The following is a 24752-nucleotide window of genomic DNA, read 5'->3' on the forward strand; positions in this document are numbered from 1 at the left end:
CAAATGTAGTTGTACACGACAAAGTATCGCCCGGGAGGCACCAAAATTCTGTCTTTGGAGGTAGAGAAGAGTCAAAAAGTATCTTAAACTGGTTAAAAGAAAATATGTCCAGTGAAAACATTTTATGAATATGAGCCTGGTGGCTTTTGACAGGTAAAGCTGTGCCTCAGTTTGCTCATCCATAAAATCAGACAATAAAAAGTTCCTGTATCATCAGGTTGTTATGAAAATTAAATTGGACCCCCGTAAAGTCCATAACGCAGTACAAGGGGGAGGAAACGAGGAGGTTGATGCTGAACATGAAGGGGATGATAATATGTGATCATGTTAACCGTGTCACTGTGACAAATCCACCTGCTATTTTTTTTTTAAGAAAATGAGCTCTTATTGACCAAACCAGAAGCTCTTCAGTCTGCAGGGCCAGCCTGTAAATGGAAGCTCCTCTCTATAAATAGAACAAAGCAAATAAGAAAACCAAACTACCCTCAAGTCAAAAGATTCCTCAATAGAAAGAGGCCTGAGAAAGAGGGGTGAGGGGGCGGCTGACGAGGAGCTCACACGTGCGGCAGCAGGGTCAGCTCAGCCATGACTGTGCTGCTTTTAGGATCAGAGATTTCTGAAGATTTTCTGAACATCTCACAAATACAGTGTTATCTTCAGAAGGCTTAGAAGGTACCAGACAAAAGGAGAAGTCACAAGAGGTGGCTCATGATCAATTTAAAAGAAGTAGGTTCTGGCTACTGATTATTACTGGAAGAGAAAATGAGATTTTGACGATGACCGTCCTGCTGGCTATCGTTTGCGAGAAGGAGGGAGATGAAAAGACCCAAAGAGATACACAGAGGGAAGCACATGACGTGAATCCTGAAAGGAGATTTTAGATGTGGAACCGAAGAATCATCACATAACCCAACAGGCAAAGCAGCTGATTAGGTGGTAATTGTGTCAAATCAACCACTCACAGCTCAACAGACTAAACTCAAATGACACAGATTCCTGAGGATATTTATGGGTAACTAAATCATCTAAGATAAAGATTCCCAAATTACTTACACCAGAATAGAAAAATCTTACAAACATTGATGCCAAATTTCATGCTAACATTCAATATAATTATGGAAGTTTCAGAAATAACAGATTGCAACAACAAATGTGTTTGCTCCCAGCAAGTGAAACCCTGCCACCGCAGCCGGCGAGGCAGGGACTTGCAGTCTGATGTATTTAGAAGGAAACTCAGGAGCAAAGCGGAAATGATAACCAAGAGAATGATTTTCCTACAGAGCTATATGTCACCTGATTTCTTTTTTTCCAGGAATCAGTCATGCTAAGCACTTTAAGAAAAGTATAGAAGCCACTTCTATAATATGCTAATCAAAGGCTTTTCTCAGAATCTTCCTTTCCACATGCTCAAGAACTAAAAAGAAAAGTCTTTAAAAATCTATATTTTGTTTTCAAAATCTGCCTTTTGTCTAGTCTCCATTCCATAGCAAAAACCCACCAGCAGACAAACCCTCTCACTCAGCCCTATATGCAGAACAGCCGAGTGCTGAGTACACCCTTATCACCCAGTTTTGGAAGAAGAAAGTGCGAGTCTGATATTGAACAGTTTTGCTACCTTGAGTTTTGAAACCATCTACTAAGAACCACTTGAAGGAGGAAGCTTTCATGTCAAGATTCATTTAATATAAATGTGTCAACAATGTACCATTTCCAAAGTGTTTATATTCAAAACAATGCCAGCATCACAAAAATAAATACATTTGTGTCTGCCATAAATGCTAACTCTGAATATTTGAGGCATGTGATTTATAGAAACAACTGAACAGGAGCCTTAGAAAATTCCATTTCAAACTATGTGGGATATTCTCAAATTACTCACATAGAAGTATTATTCAAGATCATATAAGCCATCTGCCCCCCGCCCCCGCCCCCGCCCCCGCCCCCACAAAAGAAAACCAACAGCAAAGGTGTAAATATCAGCTTTTGTCATGGAATGTGATTCGTCTTTGTTTCACTGAGTTTGGGATTCCTCCCAGTACACCTCAGGACTTCTCCCTCTAATGCAGGAGGGTTCACTCTGACCGAAGGCTCACGTGGTGCGCACACACGGCACTGGGATGCTGAAGAGATTTTCCCACCGAACAATTTCATTTGGCAATTTTTTTCTTCCACAAAGAGAAAAATCAACAGCTTAAACATTAATGTCAGGACTCACCCACATTTTCCACGTCCCAAGGCCCAGAGACAACATTTTTTCCAGATGATGGGCAAGTCCACGTTCCACGTTCCGAGAGGCAGTGAGACAGGGAGGGTGAGCAAAACAGAGAAGAAAACATAGTTTAGGAATCATTCAACAACTGGTGGTAACTTACCCCATACTAAGCACGATGACAAGTGTTCCCTCCTTTCTAGAAACTGCCCCACTGACAAGACACTGGTTGAGGTTGAGGAGAAAGTTGCTGCAGAAAAAGAAAGTAGACAATTCATGAGAGATCCAAAGGGACCTGTCAGTAACACTGTCACCTAGCAGCTGTAAACAAGAGGAACACATGCAAGCCACATCTGAATGCGTTGAGAGACGTTTCCAGAAGACTATGAAAGAGTTGTACGAATATATAGGGACATGAAAATAATTAAAGCAAGTCTGGACTAGCAGGGGCAGGGACTACTGCAAGGTAAAGACCTCGGCTGATGCAGAGTCAGAATCAGAAAACCAGCAAAATTCTTTACACATTCCAATAGGCATTTGACTAAAACAATTCTAATTATACATTCTTAAAGAATATAAATTATAACCCATTTCAGATGCACTACAGGTCAGAGCCATAGAACAGAATTTGAAGTATTCAAAGAAAGGACCAAAGAAATAAGTTATTATCATCTTTTTTTATAGAGGCCCAGGAAAAAAATTTATTTGGTATAAAACTTCTAGGATACAGTGTTTTTCAATCCTATAAGCCATGACAGTTACTCTATTAGGACAGAAATTTTACAGCATAAAATCACATAAAACATGGGGGCCGGCTCCGTGGCGCAGTGGTTAAGTTTGCGTGCTCCGCTGCGGTGGCCCAGGGTTTCACCCGTTCAGATCCTGGGCGTGGACATGGCACCGCTCATCAGGCCGTGCTGAGCAGGTGTCCCACATGCCACAACTAGAAGGACCCACAAATAAAATATGCAACTATGTACCGGGGGGCTTTGGGATGAAAAGGGAAAAACAAAATCTTTAAAAAAAAACAAATCACATAAAACATATTTTCAAGTAGATGAAACTCCCCAAACTGGGCCTTTGTTTAAACAGCTCATCTGTCATAGGCTTTCCACATGAGCAGCCACCTTGGAAAACCAGACTCTGCCCAATGTCATGCTAGAGAAATTCTGTGATTCTTGGGTCCAGTGGGGCCTCCTGGGCCTCGCCCTTGCAGACGTACAGTACTAATCAATTCCATCAACAGCTACCGTCAACTCAAAAGAAGTGAAAGCAAGGTCTCAAAGAGATATTTGTACAGCCGTGTTCATGGGAGCATTATTCACAACAGCCAAAAAGTGGAAGCAACCCAAGAGTCCACTGACAGACGAATGGATAGACAAAATGTGGTCTAGCCACACAATGGAATATCATTCAGCCTTTAAAAGGAAGGAAATTCTTTCACATGCCACAACATGCATGAACTTGGAGGACATCACGCTAAGTGACCAGGCCAGTCACAAAAGAACAAATACTAGGATTCCATTTATATGAGGTACTTAGCGTAGTGAAATGCATAGAGACAGAAAGGAGAAAGGTGGTTGCCAGGGGCCCGTGGGGAGGGAGAAACGGCGAGTTGTTCAATGGGAAGATGAAAAGAGTTCTGGAGGTTGGTTGCACAATGGGAATGGACATAACACTACTGAACTATACATTTAAAAGGAGTTAAGATAGTAAATTTTATCTTACGTGTATTTTACTACAATTAAAAAACAAGACAGTTACTGTCAGAATGGTTCTTGGAACTGTTTGGCCACCCTGTGCAGACCCAATCTTCAAAGGAAAGAATGAATAAGAGTGTAAGTCAACATGGTATAAAGTGTAAAAAAGACTGCAATTTGGGATAGGACAAAAAGTAGCCTAGAATAAATTCAAGGATTTTGGTCTTCCTCTCAGCACATGGTACAATGAGAGCAGTTGCTTAAAGGGCACTGGAAGAAATCCTAACAGATATGCCTACAAAGACCAGAGATGAGCCAGGCTGTCAGCACTCGATCCGCAGCCCCCTCCTGTCTTATCCAAGTCGTGGATGCCTTGAAAAGTGCCCGTGCAAGGTCTTCCTAATGTCCTTTGAATACTTAAAAAGTTTAAAAGCTTGGGTTGTAGATGGCATTTTGTTTAATCTAGTCTCTGTAGTCCTGGTAATGAATGGTGAATTTCCTTCTCATTGTGGACATGCAAACTTCAATTGTACTGGCCAAAGCATACAACTGACCCTCTCTCATACATTAACTATTTTTATTTGCTAAAGAATCAGAAATGGGAATGCAGTGGTGCACACCTGAGTCACTGTAATAGAAGTGAGCTTGACCATATGCTTCCAATTCCTTCTGCTCATGACTGCCATCACCCGGTCCCTGGGGACATGGGTCAGCCTCACAATGAAGGCAGACGCCCTGCAGAGGGGAAGGACTTAGGGATCCGAGGCGTGGGGTCAGGGTCCTTTAAGGAACTGGGTGAGCTTGAGCAAGCCACTGAACATCTCTATGTCCTTGAGTGAAAAAGGAGAACAACAGATGTCCTGGTTTTCTCATAGAGTTACAATAAAGATCAAATGAGACAAGGCTTGAAAAAGCCCTTTGAGAAATACGAAGCAGGGTAAATTCAGAGTGGGCTTTGGAATGTCCTCAATTGTTGCCTGCCTTTTGGCAAGAATGCTCAGCTCCTTGCCAGAAGTTGAGGAACGTCCAAATAAGACAGGATATACTGTTGCCCCAACTTAACTTTCCAACCTCATTTCCCATGATGCCTGTCATTCACCCTACTGAGTTATTTCCAACCAAGTGAAGGCCCAAGAGTCTACAGCAGTGGTTTTGAAAGTATGGTCCAGGATCCTGGGAGGGCCCTAAGACCCTTTCAGGAGGCCTGTAAGATCAAAACTATTTCCTGGTCATACTAAGACATTATTTGCCTTTTCACATGCATTCTCTCAGGAGTGTACAGTGGAAGTTTCTAGAATCTACATGATGTATGCTATCTCACTTTCAGTTTCTAATGCAGAAGCAGGGATAAGAATCCACCTTCATTTATTACGTCATTAAATAGATTTACAATGCCACTTTTTACCCTAAATTATTTTTATTTTGGAAAACATAAGTTTCATAAAAATATTTGTTAACATGGAATAAACTTTTATTATTTTTCAACAAATATTTTTAGATTCTTAGTTGTAATTTCTAATATAGTAAATTTGTGGTTGTTAGTGCTGTTGAGTAGATTCTAACCTCTAGCAACCCGGTGTCCAGCAGAGCGGAACCTGCCCAGTCTTTTTGCACCATTCTCTCACCTTCCGGCACTAAATCAGACAACACTCTACTGCTATGCCTAGGGTCTTCAGGGCTAATCTTGGCAGAAGTGGGCGGCCAGGTCCTTCTTCCTAGTCTGTCCAGGAAGCTCCACTGAAACCTGCCCACCACGATTGACCCTGCAGGTATTTGAAACAGCGGTGGCATAGCTTTCAGCATCACAGCAACACACAGCTGCAGGACAACCAACAGTGGGGAGGGGGACCAAGGAGTGTGGTTCCCTGACTGGGAAATGAACCTGGGCCGCAGCACTAAGAGTGCCAAATCTTAACCACTAGACCTCCAGGGCTGGCTATAATGCACTGAATGTGAGTAGATATAACTTGAATAAACAAAAGTTCTCTGTGGTCCTCCAACATTTTTAAGAATAGAGGTCCTGAGACCAAAATGTTTGAGAGCCCCTGTGTCTAGAGCAGACAGCAGGAAGCTCAAACGCTGCGAGAGGGGGCAGCAGAAGGCTGCAGGAGCAGACCCAGTGGCTGCGTGAAGGGTTCTGGTCTTTATCCAAGAGCAACATCAGGCTGTTCCATACACGCAGAGGCTGCAGTTACTGTTCCCTTCTCTGCACGTGACAAGTGTACAGAATTATTCATTGTTCAACTTACCTTTCCACTCGATGATGATTCATTATAAAAAATGAATTCATAAAGCTCCGTCATAAAGCTTCACCACACTATAATGAATCTCAAGGTTGCATTCAAAAAGAATAACTTCCCCTACACGGTCAGATGCAGCGTCTGTGCTTAGCTTTTTTTTTTTTTTTTGAGGAAGATTAGCCCTGAGCTAACATCCGTGCCCATCTTCCTCCACTTTATACGTGGGACGGCTACCACAGCATGGTGTGCCAAGCGGTGCCATATCTGCACCCGGGATCTGAACTGGCAACCCCCGGGCCGCCAAAGCAGAATGTGCAAACTTAACCGCTGCACCACCGGGCCGGCCCCTGTGCTTAGCTTTTAAAACCAAGTTCTTGGTTAATTTGGAAGTGTAAAATGTTTACAAATGAGCTTACTTCTATCTCCCAATATCAGGAGCCCACATTCCAGGGGAGCCAGACTCAGGGTGAGAGCTCATGCTGAGGACACTCCGTGGGGAGCGGGAGCCCTGGGAAAGACAGCCCTTCCCGATTCGGTGCGGCCCTCCTGGCTGCTCGCAGGCCCTCTCTGCTGCTCGCACTGGCTCTCTCTGGCCTCCGCCTCGGACGGTGTCACAGACTGTACTCATCTCCAGCCCCTTCGCATCTCCTCACTCTCAGAAAACTCGCTTTTGTCCTCACCGAGAGGCTCAAGGCAGGAAGCTATGGAGTTAATAGTCACGCACTAGGACTATAAAATGTATGACTAGTGACTTTATCATCAGCACGATAAAAATAATTATCTTAATATGCAGTTCCCAGGAATAAATAGCAACTGAAAGTGTGATTCTGATTTTAACAACATGAAAATAATCTCAGTTAGTAAAATCACTGAGCAAAGACAGATGTGAGCCATGTCAAGGTAGGGGAATGTGTGTCAAGAGGGTCTATGGAATGCAGCCAGAGGACAAGGCAAGTCACGGCAAAAGCGTTTATCTGAGCACATTCTCCAGGGACGGCAGCTGGAGCCAGAGCCCTGTGACTCGGCACAGCCCGGACCTGAGGGCAAGCAGCTGATAAGGGTCAGAACCTTCCATCAAGACGGAGACGGTCAAACATCAAGAAGATGACAGATCTTTACAAACGCTAAAGACATCTGAGCAGAAAGATGCATGGAGTTGAAACTTCTTGAAGGTGCTTCTCTTCTTTTTTCTCCATTTGAGGAGGGTGAGGCACGGAGGGAAACAGTTTATTTCAGAGACAGTCTGACCTTTTTTGAATCGACTTTGGCTTGGGTGAGTCACTCGCCCTGTGTAAGCCTTGATTTTGTTATTTCTTTACATTACACACTACAGAGTTGTGTCAGAGGATGAAATAAAGATGTTTCCATCCCTCAGATCAGGATACTGGGTGCACAGCAGGTGCTCAGAAAAGGCGGCTCTTTTCTTGGTCTCTTCCCTTTTTCCTTCCTATCAAATAGCCATCCAAGAGCCGCCCAACTTTTAGATAACTATGATCTATGTGCATACAAAAAGATTTTTTTCTTTTGAGGAAGATTAGCCCTGAGCTAACTGCTGCCAATCCTCCTCTTTTTGGTGAGGAAGACTGGCCCTGAGCTAACATCCGTGCCCATCTTCCTCTACTTTATATGTGGGACGCCTACTACAGCATGGCTTGCCATGTGGTGCCATGTCCACACTCGGGATCTGAACCAGTGAACCCCGGGCCGCCGAAGCAGAACGTGCACACTTACCACTGTGCCAGCCCCAAAAAGATATTTTTTAACAGAGACAGAGAAACAGAGAGCAAATGTATATAGAGCGAAGACAGATGCCTATAATTACTGAACATATTAAAAACAGAATCCTCTCTCCCTCGAGATTGGCTGAAACCTTCCTCGCTGGTATCTGTCGCTGGAAATGGGAACTCCACAGATGTGCCTTCTGCAAACTTCTTGAACTTCAACGTCTGTCAGGAGTCTGTCTGTAATTTCATCTACCCTCTTCTGACGGCTTCTCCTTATCCCCTTTTCTCCAAGGACAACCCCTTTCTGTGCTATGGAACCCTACCTTCCATGGGTCTGAAACCCCTCTGCCTGGGATGTCCAGGGTCTGTGCCCTGAGTTCTCCTCCAGCACCTGGGCTCCTCCTTCCCGGGGTCTTCCTGGTTTTCCTTCCCGGGTTCCGTGCCCTCCCCCTGGTTCTGTCTGTGGCTTCTTCTCCTTCCATCCCAGGCACTCTCACTTGGTAATCTCATGGGTTCTTTTTTTTTCTCGTGGGTTCTTCAAGGAGGTTTACTGGCATCATGGTCACCTGGCTGCCTTGCAGAGACATACTCTGACACACCGCCTCCCTCACCTCTCCCAACTTCAGCTTTTACACCCCCTGCCCCGACACCGCCCACCCCATTGGGTCTCAAGCCCACTATGTATATGCGTGCCTCACTCTCGCTCCCTCCCCACTTTCCACCACCCAACATTTATCTGACCCACAAATCCCTACTTTTCCTCCAAGCCCAGGGTGAACACAGCCTCCCCTAGGAAGCCTTCCCAGTCTCCCAGGCAGAATTAACTGCTCCCTCTTTGCTGTTTCCCCAAAACTAGGGCAATCATTTAAAAATGCACATAAAACATTTTTATTATGCAGTAATTATGCACATATATACATGTGTAAGCTATGAACCATAATAATAAAATAAGACCTGGGAACCCATCACCTAACAATAATGAGAATATTGCCAATATTACTCATGCACCCTTCAGTCTTCCTACCTCCCCTCAGACAGGTTTTCCTAAACAATGCATGTTTTTGAGCCTTATAAACACGATACGATGTCATTCAGTCTTCTGCAACTTTTTTTTGATCAACAGTGTTAAAGATTCATCCATGTGGTTGGTTTAAAGTATAGTTCATTCATTTTTGTGGCTGCATGTCATTTTATGAATATACCATAATTTATTTATCCATTTTCCTGTCCATAGACATTTGCCTTGTCTCCAATTCCTTGCTATTATGAATATTTTTGAAACATTTCTTGGCGCATATGTGTGACAGTTTCTCAAAGGTATATAATGATAGACCAAATTACTATGTTGGACAATGTGCATATCTTTACAAAATAATACATAATTGTTTTTTAATATTACTGCTATCAATTTACCTGCTTTCCTCCAGGGATGTATAAGATTTGATATTGTCATAAAATTCTCTTTTGAAATTCATCATTATCAGACTTTATATCACATTTGTTGGTGTTTATATACTTGTTTCCCTATAAGATGATAAGCATGTTTTATTCACATTTTTATTCCCATGGCCTACGTAAGTACCTTACTCGTAAAAAATAACTGAAAACAAACAGAAGTAACTACAACAACCTGTACTTTATTTGAGTTACAAGACTTTCTACTTTGTAACGCAAATAGCATGGAAGGATCATGACATTAGCAATCCTTTGCAGAAATACGATTAATTCAATCAGATTGCTTTCCTACTACCAAGTTAGGTCAGCAGAACTAAGAAAATGGTAGTTACATTTGAGAAAGAGAAAAAGTAATAAATTGGGAGCAAGGAATATATTTTGGGAAGAGAAAGCCTGACTATAAGCAAAAAGTGTGACTCAGGTTAGCACGTGGACACTACAGCCCAGAGAAATGGGTGCTAGAAGACAGATGAGGGTTCAGGGGGGAGTGACAAAGCACTGCACACTCACCCAGAGACCGTCACCACAGCCTGTCCATGTGGCTTCCTCTGCAGTCTCACTACCGACACTCATAGTTCCAAACTCTGTTCCCAGTATGGACTGAACAGTGCTGGCGGGCCAGTCTGGAACCTTAATCATAATTTTTACCATCTTCTCTCAGGGCAGAGAACTCAAAATTCCAAACAACTACTGACAAATGTACTTTTGGAAAAATGACTCCTCTGTAAAATGGGGAATGCCTATATTGAGAAAGTAGATCTATGCCTTTCATCGCTCCAATTTTTTTACCCCTAGGGCTGAAAAAGCCAGAGGCTCAAGTAAAGAAGCGTTTCTACGCTTAAAACAAAATGCACAACATCCATTAAACTACTCTTTGATAGCTGCTTATCCTCTGCTTTGAAAAATAACTCAGAACAGGAGTGCCAAGACGTCCCGAAGTATGAGATACACGTGCATTCCTTATGGGGGAGAGTTTAAAACTTCTTTTAAAAAAAAAGTTTAAAAGACGACTATGGGCTCAAAAAAGAGGAAAACTATGTGGGCAATATTGCCCAACCTGTGTCTAAAGGGCACAGGACACCACTGAAACTGAGTCTCTCTGCGTGGATGCAGCAGAAAAATAAAAGGCTTCGAAACATTCGGAGGTCATTGACCTTGTCCTGCCCATATCTTTGATGCTGGCTTTCACATTGTGCAAATTGATACTTCAGTAGGTCAATGCTGAAAAGCAAATTCCTGAATTCAGTGTCTCTATGTGAAGAGAGAAGAGTCAAGAACTACACCGTAAGTCTCCAGCAAGCAACCCCAAACAGACAAATTCAGTCTGTCTCTACCACAACAAAACCATCCAACGATCAAGAAAAGAATGCGTTTGGAACAGAACTCAGTGTTTTCAGCCCTGGTGGAGCGCCCGTGCTCACAGCACTGACTGGTGTTAACTGCTAGCTCAGGTCCAGGGAGAAGTTTAACAAGACAGACATCTTTACCGTATTACTCTGATTAACTCAGCCACTAAACTTTTTTGAAAATACATCAACAGATGTGCTCTAATTTCTGGCCTAGTTCACAACACTAAGTCAAGTCACTATATTTATTTGCATTTACTGAACACCTACTGTAAAAGGAAGCCCCACAAAAATCTGGCTCTTGGTTATTACGAGAGTTTGGGAGTTTTCTGGGAGGGCGGGGGCGGCTGGGGTGATGTTGAGGGGCAGTGGGCAGAAGGAGAGGGAGCGCTCTCTGACTAATTTTCTGTGAACACAACGCAACTTTCTCTACTGCGTCCATGACACAGGGCGTGAACTTTCATCCACGTCCAACACAGGGAAATGTAACGTGAGGAAACGAGTCTTGTCTTTGCTCTTTTTTGTTTTCCTATTCTCAACTCTTTTCCTTAATCTTGCTAAAATTATACTTTTGGTCAGAGCAATAATTTTATGGATGAGATACTTTTCCCCAAATACACTCATTTCCAGGCAGCCACTGGCAGCTCAGCAGCTGTCCTCTGAAGCATCGTACAAGCAGCTCACAGTTTAAGCCACTGACTACCTTCCACCCCCGCCTAGAGGACTGCTCCCTTCTAGACCAACAACTGGTCAGACGTAACCAACACTGCCATTCCTTATGCCACGTGGAGGCCAGGAGAAAGCATTTTAAAAGATGTGCTATACTTTAGTCCAGATTTATCATTTCAATAGCTTTTAATGGAAACCACACAGATAAATCACCTGCTAGGCTTTGTAAAGATACCCAGAATATCTCTGAAATCATCTAAATCTACGAGAGGTGAAAGGAGAGGAAAATGAAATTCAGGTAACATGGTTAAACAGTGAAAGTGCTCAGCCAGTTCAGGAAAGCAACAGGTTAACTGTCATCAAGCTAATGTGATCAGTTACCCAGAGAACAGAAGCTATATTACCTGTGATTATAATAATAATATTACTATTATTGATATTAAAGAATTCCTTATTTTTTATATAGCAGAGCTTGCGCAGGGTGATATTTTCATTTCCTGGTGTCAAAATTGTGTTTCAATAACACTGAGCTATAGAAACTATCATAATGTTTACGCTGTGTTATCAGGTGCAAAACCAAAAGGTTTTTAATCTGTAACGATGCTTTAGGATGGTAGATTTGAAAGCTGAAGCAGCTGTAACTCCATCATAAAGATGAATAAACTGTCATCCAGGAAAATTAAATGACGATGAACCCACAATCTGGAAAATTCCATCACTGCTTATTGTTCCTGAAACACACTTAGTTATCTTCTAACCCTGTCGTAGGGAGACCAAAGCCACACCCAACACAAAATACTACATGAAGTAACCTGAAAGATAAGAGTGTATTCATATATTAAAAGTAAAAGACATAAAACATCATGGTACTTTTTCACTTTGTGAAAAGGTTTGACAAGTGGGTCACACAGACACTTAAGCACATTGCTTGCTCCTGCATTACCTAATTCATGTTAATCTTTAATATGCTTTTCAAAGGAAGCAAATAGATAAAAATAGCACAAATTATGCATCCTTTATAAATACAATGTAGATGATGTTGTAACATAATAATATTCCCCAGGATTCATAAATTTTGTGAGAGAAAAGTATCTAAGCCATCCAACCTTTTAAAAATAACATCTATACATTTTTAGCTTTTGTTATTCCAGTATTTAACCATAAGAGAAAAAGTAAGCAGTCTCCTGGGAAGGAAGCCAGGTAAAGGGAGAAGAGAGTCAAGGTATGAACCTCAGCCAAGGTCACTGTGGGATGCAGTGCTGGGTGCAAAGGCCTCCCAGCTGCCCATCGAACTCTGTCCTCCTGCCATCAAACTTTCTGCACCTGCAGCCAGGATACTCTTCCTGTGTCTAACCTCCTCATGTTACTCTTCTGCGTAAAATCCTTCCACAGGTCCCCACTGCTTGTTTGATAAATTCCAAGGTTTCATAGGCTTATAAGTTGGGTACACTTGTCTAAGCATTTATTCTGTGCCAGGCATTTTATATGAAAGCATGGAAGAGCTAACAGACTTGGAATGTGACACGGAGTATGCTGTGCTCCGTCCTCCATCCTAGCACCGAGATGCTGGTGTCTGAGTCCTGAGTGAAAGAGCACTTCACTGCACTCACAGAATCCACACAGTGCCACTGGTGTTGCGGTGGTGCCGCCAAGGCAAGGAGATGAATGCTGGAATTTGTGGGGCCACGGGGATTACACAGCGGACTGAGCAGGGACCCAGAACCTGCACCCAACCCAGACCTCAGGAAAGCTGAGGAACACATCACCTGCTGGCAGTTTGGGGTGACTCTCCATTGGGCTTGGGCCCCAGTGGGTTTAAAGCATCCATCGGTGCCTTTGGGATCTTTGATATTAAATGTCGCCATGGTGGCCAGAATAAGAGCAAGTAAAAATGGTGGATGCACAGAGAAGATTTGGTTTTGCCAGCAGGAGGGAGATGGCCAGGGGTTCCTAAGGTCAGTTGGGAGAAATGTCCTGATGGTTAGAATTAACATCATTGCAGGCGGTGAGAGCATCAAAGATAATACAGTTGCATGACAGACGTGCGGGTGTTTGGCTGGGAAACATGAGCTACACTTATCTGCACCATGAATTCAAGTGCTCTTTCAAAACCAGAGCAGCTCTGTCCATTTGAAAAAAATGGAAGTGAGGTAGTTTTACTTAATTACCTTAGTAATTAAATGATCAATGTAGATCAAGATCAAGGAGTCTAAATGAATTTGTCACAGATTACTTCAGTGCAGACACAGATAAATGTCTATAATACTCATTATTTTTCCAACATGAATGATGCAGATATGGAGGGGTAGACCAACAAAATACTAATTTCTATGCCATTTGAAAATGCAGAAACATTTTGCTGGATTATCAGGTTTTGTTTGGTTACTGTTAAAAAAAACAAAAAATGGCAAAGAGGAACTTACATTTAAATATACTCAGGACTAAAGTTTATTTTTAAAAATGATTTAAAAATAAGTAAACATTGGACCAAAAGCTTGACATATAAATATCGAGAATAAAGCTTAATTGTTAAATATGAATTTTCCTGCTGAATTACATGTTAATAAAATATACATCATATGACAAAGGAATGGGGACACTTGTTTGAGCAAATACCCTGTGTGAGACACTTTATAAGTGTTATTTCTAGTTCTTATAACAGCTCTGCTAGGTAGGTATTACTAAACTAATTTTGCAGAAGAAACTAAGACTCAGAAAACTTAGGTGATTTGTCCCCAGACACACAGCCAGAACTTACTGGTACTGGAGTACAGTGGGATGAGTGTGGCAGCTTGATTGTCCCACACCTGCACTGAAATCTTTATCTTGGGGGTCTGTTTCTGAGGGAATCCAGACTCAGACAACACAGACACGGATGTGTGTGTGAGTGGGGTCAGAAGCTTACCTCATAGGAGTGTGGACGGTAGGTGAAGGTAGGGAGACCATTCCCCAAAAATGTCATTATTTAAACAATTTTTAAGGACCCATGTTGCAAGTTGTTGTTAACACTGTGATGAAAGGGTGTTTGAGGAATTGACATCAAAGTGCGACAGAGAGGAAACAGGCAGAATGGCACCTTTTCCATGTTCCCGCCCCAGCATCCATCCTCATATGCGTGTTACCCCACGGGCCCTGATATATGGTTTGCAAATATCTTCTCCCAATTGTTAGGCTGTCTTTTCGTTTTGTTGATGGTTTCCTTTGCTTTGCAGGAGCATTTTAGTTTGATGTAGTCTCATTTATTTATTTTTTCTACTGTTGCCCTTGCCCAGTCAGACATGGTACTTGAAAAAATGCTGCTAAGACCGATGTCAAACAGTGTACTGCCTATGTTTTCTTCTAGAAGTTCATGGTTTCAGGTCTTCCACTCAAGTCTTTAATCCATTTTGAGTTGATTTTGTGTATGGTGTAAGATAAAAGTCTACTTTCATTCTTTTGGTTGTCCAGTTTTCCCAACACCATTTATTGAAGAGGCTCTCATTTCTCCATTGTATGTTCTTTGCTCCCTTGTCGAATATTAGCTGTCCGTATACGTGTGGGTTTATTTCTGGGCTCTCAATTATGTTCCATTGATCTGTGCGTCTGTTTTTATGCCAGTACCACGCTGTTTTGGTTACTATGGCTTTGCAGTATATTTTGAAATCAGGGAGCGTAATACCTCTGGCTTTGTTCTTTTTTCTCAGGATTCCTTTGGCTATTCGGGGTCTTTTCTTGTTCTATATAAATTGTAGGATTCTTTGTGCTATTTCTATAAAAAATGTTGGAACTTTGACAGGGATTGCACTGAATCTGTAGATTTCTTTAGAAAGTATAGACATTTTAACTATGTTAATTCTTCCAATTCAAGAGCACAGAATATCTTTCCATTTCTTTGTCTTCTTCAATTTCTGTCAACGTTTTACAGTTTTCAGTGCACAGATCTTTCACCTCTTTGGTTAAGTTTATTCCCAGATATTTTATTCATTTTGCTGCATTTGTAAGTGGGATCATCATATTCTTACTTTCTCTTTCTGCTACTTCATTGTTAGCGTATAGAAATGCAACTAATTTTTGTATATTGATTTTGGATCCTGCAACTTGACTGTATTCATTTATTATTTCTAAAAGATTCCTAGTGGATTCTTTAGGGTTTTCTATATATACAACCATGTCACTGGCAAATAGTGACAGTTTTAACTTTTTCTTTTCCAATATGGACCCCTTTTATTTCTTTTTCTTGCCTGATTGCTCTGGCTAGGACTTCCAATACTATGTTAAATAAGAGTGGTGACAGTGGGCATCCTTGTCTGGTTCCTGTTCTTAGAGGGATAGCTTTCAGTTTTTCTCTATTGAGAATGATATTAGCTGTGGGTTTGTCATATATGGCCTTGATTATGTTGAGATATTTTCCTTCTATACTCATTTTATTTAGAGTTTGTATCACAAATGGATGCTGTATCTTGTCAAATGATTTTTCTTTGCATCTATTGAGATGATCCTGTGATTTTTATTCTTCATTTTGTTAGTGTGGGGTATCATGCTGATTGATTTGTGGGTGTTGAACCATCCCTGCATCCTCTGAATAAATCCCACTTGATCATGGTGTATGATCTTTTTAATGGAGTGTTGTATTCAATTTGCTAGTATTTTGTTGAGGATTTTTGCATCAATGTCCATCAGTGATATTGGCCTGCAATTTTCTTTTTTTGTGTTGTCCTTGTCTGGTTTTGGTATCAGGATAATGTTGGATTCGCAGAATGAGTTAGGAAGCCTCCCTTCCTCTTCAATTTTTTGGAAGAGTTTGCGAAGGCTCAGAATTAAATCTTCTTTGGATGTTTGGTAGAATTCACCAGGGAAGCTGTCTGGTCCTGGAATTTTATTTTTTGGGAGATTTTTGACTACTGTTTCGATCTCCTTACTGGTGATTCGCCTATTCAAATTCTCTACTTCTTCTTGATCCAGTTTTGGAAGGTTCTATGATTCTAAGAATTTATCCATTTCTTTTAGATTATCCAATTTGTTGGTGTATAGCTTTTCACAGTATTCTCTTATAATCTTTTGTATTTCTGAGGTGTCCATTGTAATTTCTCCTCTTTCATTTCTGATTTTATCTATTTGAGCCTTCTCTCCTTTTTTCTTGGTGAGTCTAGCTAAAAGTTTGTCAATTTTGTTTATCTTTTCAAAGAACCAGCCTTTGGTTTCATTGATTTTTTCTATTGTTTTTTTAGTCTCTATTTCATTTATTTCTGCTATGATTTTTATTATCTCCTTCCTTCTGATGATTTCAGGCTTTGTTTCTTCTTTTTCTAGTTCCTTTAGGTGCACTGTTAGATTGTTCATTTGGGATTTTTCTTGTTTGTTGAGGTAGACCTGAATCTATAAATTTTCCTCTTAGAACCGCTTTTGCTGTATCCCACAGATTTTGGCATCTTATATTTTCATTTTCACTTGTCTCCAGGTAATTTTTGATTTCTCCTTTGATTTCATCATCGACCCAATCATTGTTCAGTAGCATTTTCTTTAATCTCCACATTTTTGTGGCTTTTCTGATTTCCTTCCTGTAGCTGAATTCTTAGTGGTCAGAAAAAATGCTTGGTATTATTTCAAACTTCTTAAATTTATTCAGACTTGTTTTGTGGCCTAATATGTGATCTATCCTGGAGAATGTTCCATGTGCATTTGAAAAGAATGTGTATTCTGTGGTTTTTGGATGGAATGTTCTGTATATATCTACTAAGTCCATCTGGTCTAATATGTCCTTTAAGGCCAGTGTTTCTTTACTGATCTTCTGTTTGGATGATGTATCCACTGGTGTAAGCAGAGTGTTTGAGTACACTGCTATTATTGTGTTGCTATCTATTTCTCCTGTTATGTCTGTTAATAACTGCTTTATATATTTAGGTGCTCCTATGTTGAGTGCATGGTATTTACAAGTGTTATACCCTCTTGTTGAATTGCTCCCTTTTATCATCATGTAGTGCCCCTCTTTGTCTCTTGTTATAATTTTTGTTTTAAAGTCTATTTTGTCTGATGTAAGTATTACTAACCACACCTTTCTTTTCTTTGCCATTTGCAAGGAGTATCTTTTTCCATCCCTTCACTTTCAGTTTGTGAGTGTCTTTAGGTCTGAAGTGTGTCTCTTGTATGCAGCCAATATATGGGTCTTGTTTTTTTATCCAATCAGCCACCCTATGCCTTTTGATTGGAGCAATTAGTCCATTGATATTTAAAGTAGCTACTGCTAAATATGTATTTATTGCCATTTTATTGTTTGTTTCTGGGTATTTTAGCAGTTCTTCTCTGTTTGTTTGTTCTTCTCTTGCTCTCTTCCCTTGTGGTTTGAGGGCTTTCTTTAGTAATATGTTTGATTTCTTTTTCCTTACTTATTTGTTTATTTATTATAGGTTTCTGGTTTGTGATTACCATGAGGTTCATATGTAATATTCTACATATATAGCAATCTATATTGAGTTGATGGTCTCTTTAACTTGATCTCTTTCTAAAAGCTCTACTATTTTACTCCCCTTCTCCCTTGTGTGCAATGGGCTCTTTATAACTGTTTGTTGAGGATGAATGTATCCTCTCAAGTTTGAAAGCTTGTACATTTAAGACTGTTTGGAAACATTTCTGTTCTTGGAATATGGAAGCTGGCAAGCTTTTTATAATAATTTGTTTCTCCACCTGTCCTCAAACATACTGTATGCACACAAGGAATGGCTCAGTCTTTTCATTCTTCTAGATCAGAAACATCTGAATAACTACCCACGCTAATTAACACATGCCTGATTATATGTTGTAAATCCAGGAGCCACGATAGGAATCAGATGAAAAGCTTCCTAAAGGAGATTCTAGATCAGACAAACTCATAGGCCCCAAACCACTAATTTCTCTCACATATTTCTGGATGCATTCAGCACTTTATGGGCATCTTGCCCAGCACATCTCGTTTTTCTTTCAGCCCAATCACTATCAGCTTGGCTCTCCACATTCTAGTCTGCTTTTGAAAGCTCTGTCCAGCTCACGTGACTAAAAGCTTGTTTCTACAATGAAGAATGTTAATAATTATACAGATTCCTCCAGCTACCAAAGCTTAAATTATTCATGTAATTAGACCAAAATGAGATAGAGGCTGGTTTGTGAAGTTTCCAGATGACTGCCTCTTTTTCACTTTGCCTACAAAGACTCAATCAAGGGCTGGTTACTTCTTCCAAATGCCCACTTGACTTCAGTTTGAACTTCCTTCTTCTGACATCGCCCAGCTCAGGCACCCCTATGCACGCATGCATTCAATGAGGTTACTGAGCCCTACTCTGCGCACCACCTAGTGGTGAAGGCAAAGATGAGAACATTGTCAATCAAGGGGAATACACTAAAGAACAATACATGGTACACATGAAGTGAGACGAAAAGCAAAGAGCTGCAGAAGAAAAGATGAGGGAGAGAGACCTGAGAATGATCAAGAAAAACTTCATGAGGGAGGTAGTTTGGGGCCTTGAAGAACCAGTAGGATTTCGAGATGAACACAGAGCGAAGAGGAGCATTTCAGTTGAAGGAAATGGATGAGCACAGGATACAGAAATAAAAGCTAAAGGTATGCATAAGACATAGTGACAGGTGCAATGAGTTTCCTGTTGGGGCCCGTGGGAGATAATACAGAACATGCGGACACAGGAGAGCAAACATATGGTTCTAAATATAAATCTAAAACATTCAGATCTTATCCTTTAGGAAATAGGGGAGACTAGAGGTTTGGAACTGGGAGTGATAGAAGCAAAGCTAAAAGACTGAACGGGAAGCAGAAGTTAGGGCAGGTGGGATGGGAGTAGGCTGGGACGATTACCACAAGGATCCAAGCAAGAGGTGACAAGAGCATGGGGTAGGACTGGTGGCACTATGACAGAAAGGGAGTGACAGTGGAAGCCAGCACAACAGCACCACTGACGTTTCTGTGGTGTGTGTCTGTGGGGGAACACCGTGAGAAGAGGAAGGCCTGAAAAGCGACAGCCAGGCTTCCCGCCTGGTGACTTGAAACATGATGCACAGGGGTAAGGGAGGAAAGGACAAAATTGACTAACGGAATTTTTAGCCTGAGGTGAGTATTCAGTCTGAGGTGACTGTGGAACAGCTGGGTAGAAATATCTGCTTGGCAGCTGGAAATGTGAGAGTAGATTTCTAACGGAGGCTGAAGATAAAGATGTGCTAATAACTCATCCAGCCAACACACACTCCTGGTGCTAGAAAACCAGAGGCTTGTTGCAAAGCGCTAATCTAAAGGCTAGGCTGGGCGCTAGGTGTTCTACATTCTTCTCCTGGTTCAGCTGATGAGGACCCTGTGGCTCAGAGATATTCCGTAGTGTGCTGGAGTCAGCAGCGAGGGGGCTGAGCTCTGATTCACATCCTTGTTTTCCACCACACAGAAATGATAGCTCTCTGCTCCTTTCATTTCAGAGTACCCAATGTAAGGACTGCCATGCACTCCTTTGCCCATTAATATTTCTCCAGTTCTGATCGCTGTTCATTCTACTTGACTGAAATCTCTCCAAATTGGCCCCAATAATATTCAGTGCCATCCCCTCTTATCACTGCTTTTAATCTAGTTGGCTGCTCACTGTCTCATTATAGAGGATTCCAGGATAGTGGATTTTTAGCTCCTGTGTCTTGAATTCTGTGCACAATCCTGCCAGGATATGTCCCCTTGTGTTTGCTTTGGGTATGTGACCCACAGCGAGTACGTGACTTCAGAACACATGCTGCACATCTATCAGACCTGCTGCTTTACAGGATGTGTCATCATGACACCAAATGTTCCCAAACAAAAGTGTCACATGCTACCCAAGCTGCATTAAGACAAAATACATTATTCCCTTCTCCTCAGCAACTTGGTGACTATCTGATTTCTGTCTGTTGCACTTTCATCTACTCCCTGGCAAAATGACAAATCATAAGTTTTCTAACGGCTGTTTACATTTCTCCATCTTTAGGGTGAAGATCATGGCTCACCAGCTTTCAAACCCTCCAGCCTCTGTAGCAGCTCTCACTCAAAGTCACAGTTTCTAAATACCTGCTGCTCTTGGTTATCTGTTCAGAACTGGAAAAGGCTACGTTCCACGTGATGGCGTCACACTGTTCTTTCCAGAACATCTGACGACTCTGCAGTCATGAATGAATTCTCACAGGGTGGCAGGTGAAAATTATTATTCTCCTTCCAGATGAGGAAATGGCTGCCCAGAGTGGACCGTGACTCACTCGGCTCCCTGGATCTTTTTAATGAGCGGTTCACACCCAACTGCCCTGACTTAAAATTCTACACAAATCACCCCCGCTTTAGTTTTGGCTTCTTTTTTTCAGAGGAAGCATGTTAACATTTAGTGTGCTGTGAGCAAAGCCAGCGATCTGGGGTGAGAGGGACATGAGGAACCTGCGGCTCTCTGGCCTGGAGAAGAGAAGAAACAGAGAGACATGGAGGCTGTCCTTCACTCTAAGAACGGTGGGTGTGTAGGAGAGAGAGAAGGCTGTGTTACACCTTGGCAGACGGAACTGGAAGGAAGGAACAGAAAGGCAGGCCAAGCTCTGGGGAGCTTCTGCTGAGTCTGTTTATACAATCCTCCAGGAGAACTTCTCCTCCTCCTTCAAATCCAAACCACAGGACCCATCCTTTGAGAAGTTTCTCCTGCTGTTGCCGCTCGAAGCAAGAGATCACTTCACTGAAATCCCTTAGCTTTCTCACATGTCTATCCAATAGCATCAAAATCACACTTCCTTTCTGGCCCGCCAACTAGAACATGAGCTCCATGTGGGCAGAAGCCATGTCATCTTCACCCTGTGTTCCTAACATTTGAATAATAAATTTATCTAAAATAGATAGAATACTTGTAAAAGTAGTGAGATCCCCGTTTCTAGAGGTATGCAACCAGAGACTGTTATAGAGGGACTTCAAGCACACAACTGTCATTCTGTTATTTCTAAATTTCCTAATAGCTTAAGTACATTTTTATTTAAAGTGATTTCACCAATCCTAGTTTAAAAATATTTGTAACTAAACAATGTACATTAGGCCTCAAAATGACTATTATAATTAATATCCTGATTTAAATGATGATTGATCCTAGAAATTATTAAATGCCTTTTCAGGCCAACGTTTTTAATTATAAGCACCAGTCTATAAATGTCTGTTGAACACCTACTCTATACCAGGCCCCGGGATGGGAATGGATGAAATGATGGACCAGATGAAAGGATGAGAGAGACAGAGTCCACGGAACAACTTACACTCCAGGGAGGGCCATCTCCTTTACTGGAATTCAGAGGTCATAGCCTAGTTGTAAAATTTCGTTTTTGTACTTCTGCTCCTCAAAATAGACAATGTTTTCCAGAGGTTACTACACGTTCTGTTCTAAGAAGCCTATTTAAAAGTCCTCTCTGAAACTAATGTTACAAGAGAGGATCTTTAACCCCTTGGTGTCACGTAAGTCTCAAAGGTAATTGATCCAGCTGGGAAAGCCTATGGCAGACAAGGGAAGGGGAGGAAAGTGTCCAAGGGCATTTACAAAGCAATCTGAATCCTCCTTGTAAATTAATTGTAAAGCTATGTGCACCCCACCCCCACCGTAGCAGGAACCCTTCGTGGGAAAAGCAAACCCAGCCGGGCCTTCGCTAACAGCCATTAGGAGAAACGCAACACAGAGGGCCCCCTCTCGGGCAGCTCTGCCAGATTAGCGTCTGTATCTAATCAGATTGAATTCAGATTTAACCTGGAATTAGATTTGGATTTACAGTCGCTTCTACATTCATTCGCTTCGTGGATTCCAGGTCTCTCGGCCCAGTCTTAATCCAATGCACTGCGGAGGGAATCAGACAGGAGTGGTGACGAGCCTGAGAGCTGGGCTGGAGGGGGCTCTCCCGCTCGGTCCCCTCGGGAGAGCGGCGCCACCGGCCGGGAGCAGGACCTCGCGGCTGGGTGAGCCCTGCCTTGTCTCGGGGATATTTGGCGCTCCCCGCCGGATCCCGGCATTTTCCCTTTCTGCGTGTTTTGGACGCCGCCCCTCATTCCCGAGAGGGCTTCGCCGCCAGCACCCTAGGCTTTCCGGGCGCAGACGCTTCACTTGTGCAGAATGAAAAGCGAAAGCCCGACCGGCGGGCCGAGGGGGCGGCCGAACGCGCCAAGCGGCTGCTGCTTCTGAATCTGCAGCGGCCGCGGGGGCTGTCACCACGCGGCGCGGGCCCCGACCTCAACTTCCAGCGCAACTCCGATGCCCCCGAACCCAGCGCAGCCGCGCCGCGGCCTCCCACGCCGGCCCTACGCCCTCAGGCGCCCGCAGCCCGGGGGCGCCCTCCCGCAGCTGCTCCCCAGCCGCCCCACCTCCCGCGCAGGGCGCCCCCTGCAGACCCCTAGCTCCTCGGTTTCCAAGCAAGACGCACCAAAGGGAGTTCGGATGCTCAGCGGCCCCAACTTCGGCTTCCCGAGTGTCACGACGCCCTCCCTGGAGCACCGACCCGCCTCCGCCCGCCTCCACCCGCCTCCACCCAAGATCCTTACAGTCGAGCCGCAGGAAGATGAAACGCCCAGCAAGGGGCGCTGCCCTGCATTTTGAAAAACCGCCTCATCCGCCTCGGGAGCGCCCCGATCCCCTCCTCGCTCCCTCCAGCCAGATGATTTCCACCCTGGCACGCGCCTCGGTGGCGGGGCCTGGGAGCTGGAGCGCGAGGAGGAGCGGAGCCAGCAGCGCTGAGTTGCTGGCAGGCAGCTGCGCATCGCTCGCGGCGAGGGGCGGCGGGATCGCGCGGCTCGGCCAGGCCGGGGAACGGGCTCCTGGCCTCTGCCTCACGGAGGATGGCACATGCCCACCCCTCACACACACACTCACTGCCGCCAGCACCCACACGCCGCGAGCCCGGACGCGGAGGTCAGAGCCACTGTCCACTTTACGGCAGGGGCTGAAATGCCCAAGTGGAGGCAGAGGCTCGCACCACCCTAGGAGGCCCCCCAATTTCCTGGAGCGAGCAAGGTCTGGCTTCTGAGACTCCGTCCGCTCCCTGGGCAAGCGGTTCAAGCTGCAGTGGGGCGGGGAGGGACGAGAGAGCACTGAAGAGCAAGCCCGCGCTCACCTTCGCCCTCCGCGCACAAAACTGGCCAGACCCACTCGCCTCCAGCGCACAAGTACGCGGCGGGGCGCTCCAACTCCGGCGAGGGCCGGGAGGGGAGTGACTGCACAAACACTTCGCGCGTTGGCAAAGGCGCGGAACCTCGCAAGGCTGAGCCGCCGGCGCGGAGGAGGAGTTGCTGGAGCCCAGAGGGATGACGTCCTCTAGCGCTTCTGGCTCGCAGGGACCCAAGATGCGTGCGCTCGCCCTGCCCGGCGCGCTCACTCGGGGCTTCGCAGAGGGGCCGCGCTCGGCTCCCTCTGCGGCTCTCGAACGGCGCACGGCGGGGCGATCTTGGATAGCTCAAGCCGGCGCGCGGCGGGGCGATCCTGGCTAACTGAAGCCAGCGCGCAAGCCCTTCGGCCCCCTCAAAGCACCTCTCTGCCCGCCCCTCGTTTCAGGGTGCCCGCCCGGGAGTCCCTTCCAGGAGGTCCCGGCAGGCAGCCCCCGGCCGGGCCAGCCTCGCCCCTTCCTCGCTTTCTCCCTCCTCGACCTCGAGCCAAGGGCAGGCGCCCGCACCCCGGCCCTTGCCCATGGGGCGAGAGGGCGTCCCGGCCTGCGCCCGGCTGCGACACTGGAAAGGAAAGGTTCTCACCTGGGTCACCGGGAGCCTTCCTCTCCGGCGCCTCCTGGAGCCTGTTCTCAGCCCCCAGGCACAACCTTCCTTGAAGAAAAAAAGTAGCGCAAGGGCAGAGGAGGGGTAAGGGCTGCTCACAGGTCCCCTGCGCCGCGGCTCTTTCCTTCGGATTCCCTGGGTCTAGTCTCGGGTTTGGCGGCGGGAAGGGGCCGCCCGAGGCTGGAAAGGGCCGCCAGACCCGGGCTCGGCCCGCAGCGGTGGTGGCGGCACCCCCAAGTTGCCACCTGCAGCGCGCGCCGCCCGCCTGTGCCAGCCCGCGCCGCTCCGCCCTCCCCGCCCTCCCCGTGCGCTCGTTGGCTGCGCCCCGCGCCGGGGCGGTCCCCACGCTCGGCCCGCCCGCTCCCGCCGCAGGGCCGCCGGCTCGCGGGGAGAGTGGCTCCGCCTTCCGGGCCTCCTGGGCTCTGTAGACTCGACACGCGCACACACACAAAAGACACACACACACTTTCCTGTAGACTGGGGATTGGAGGAAGGAAAGAGGGTATGAGAAATGCCCTTCGTGTGCTTAAGGGGACCTGGTAACTTCGTTTCTTTTGCTGCTATTAAATTTGTGCAATCTCTGGAGTTAACGTCACAGCGGCAACTAGTGCATGGATGTGAGCCAGAAAGTAGTTTGCGGGTTGTTTTCGCTTGTCTCCCACAAGTTTACGTG

General features: G+C 44.5%; 1 protein-coding gene across 15 annotated transcripts in view; it reads right to left on the reverse strand.

Moving 5' to 3' along the window:
• Window positions 1-24379, reverse strand: part of EPB41L3 (erythrocyte membrane protein band 4.1 like 3) — a 228812-nt gene extending 204433 nt beyond the window's left edge. For 7 of the 15 annotated variants that reach the window (XM_070627375.1, XM_070627376.1, XM_070627392.1 and 4 more), the window contains exon 1: window positions 24059-24370. Coding sequence is in view for 3 of the 15 variants with exons in the window: in XM_070627357.1 (XP_070483458.1) it covers window positions 22741-23074 (334 nt within the window). In the remaining 12 variants the exon portion in view is untranslated. Of the gene's footprint in view, window positions 1-22740; window positions 23090-24058 lie in introns of those variants that run through there. The other 8 variants (XM_070627357.1, XM_070627358.1, XM_070627355.1 and 5 more) reach the window with 5 other exon arrangements.
• Between the last annotated feature and the right edge of the window lie 373 nt (window positions 24380-24752).

This window comes from Equus przewalskii, chromosome 7 (assembly GCF_037783145.1).
Source record: "Equus przewalskii isolate Varuska chromosome 7, EquPr2, whole genome shotgun sequence".
Lineage (NCBI taxonomy): Eukaryota > Metazoa > Chordata > Mammalia > Perissodactyla > Equidae > Equus > Equus przewalskii.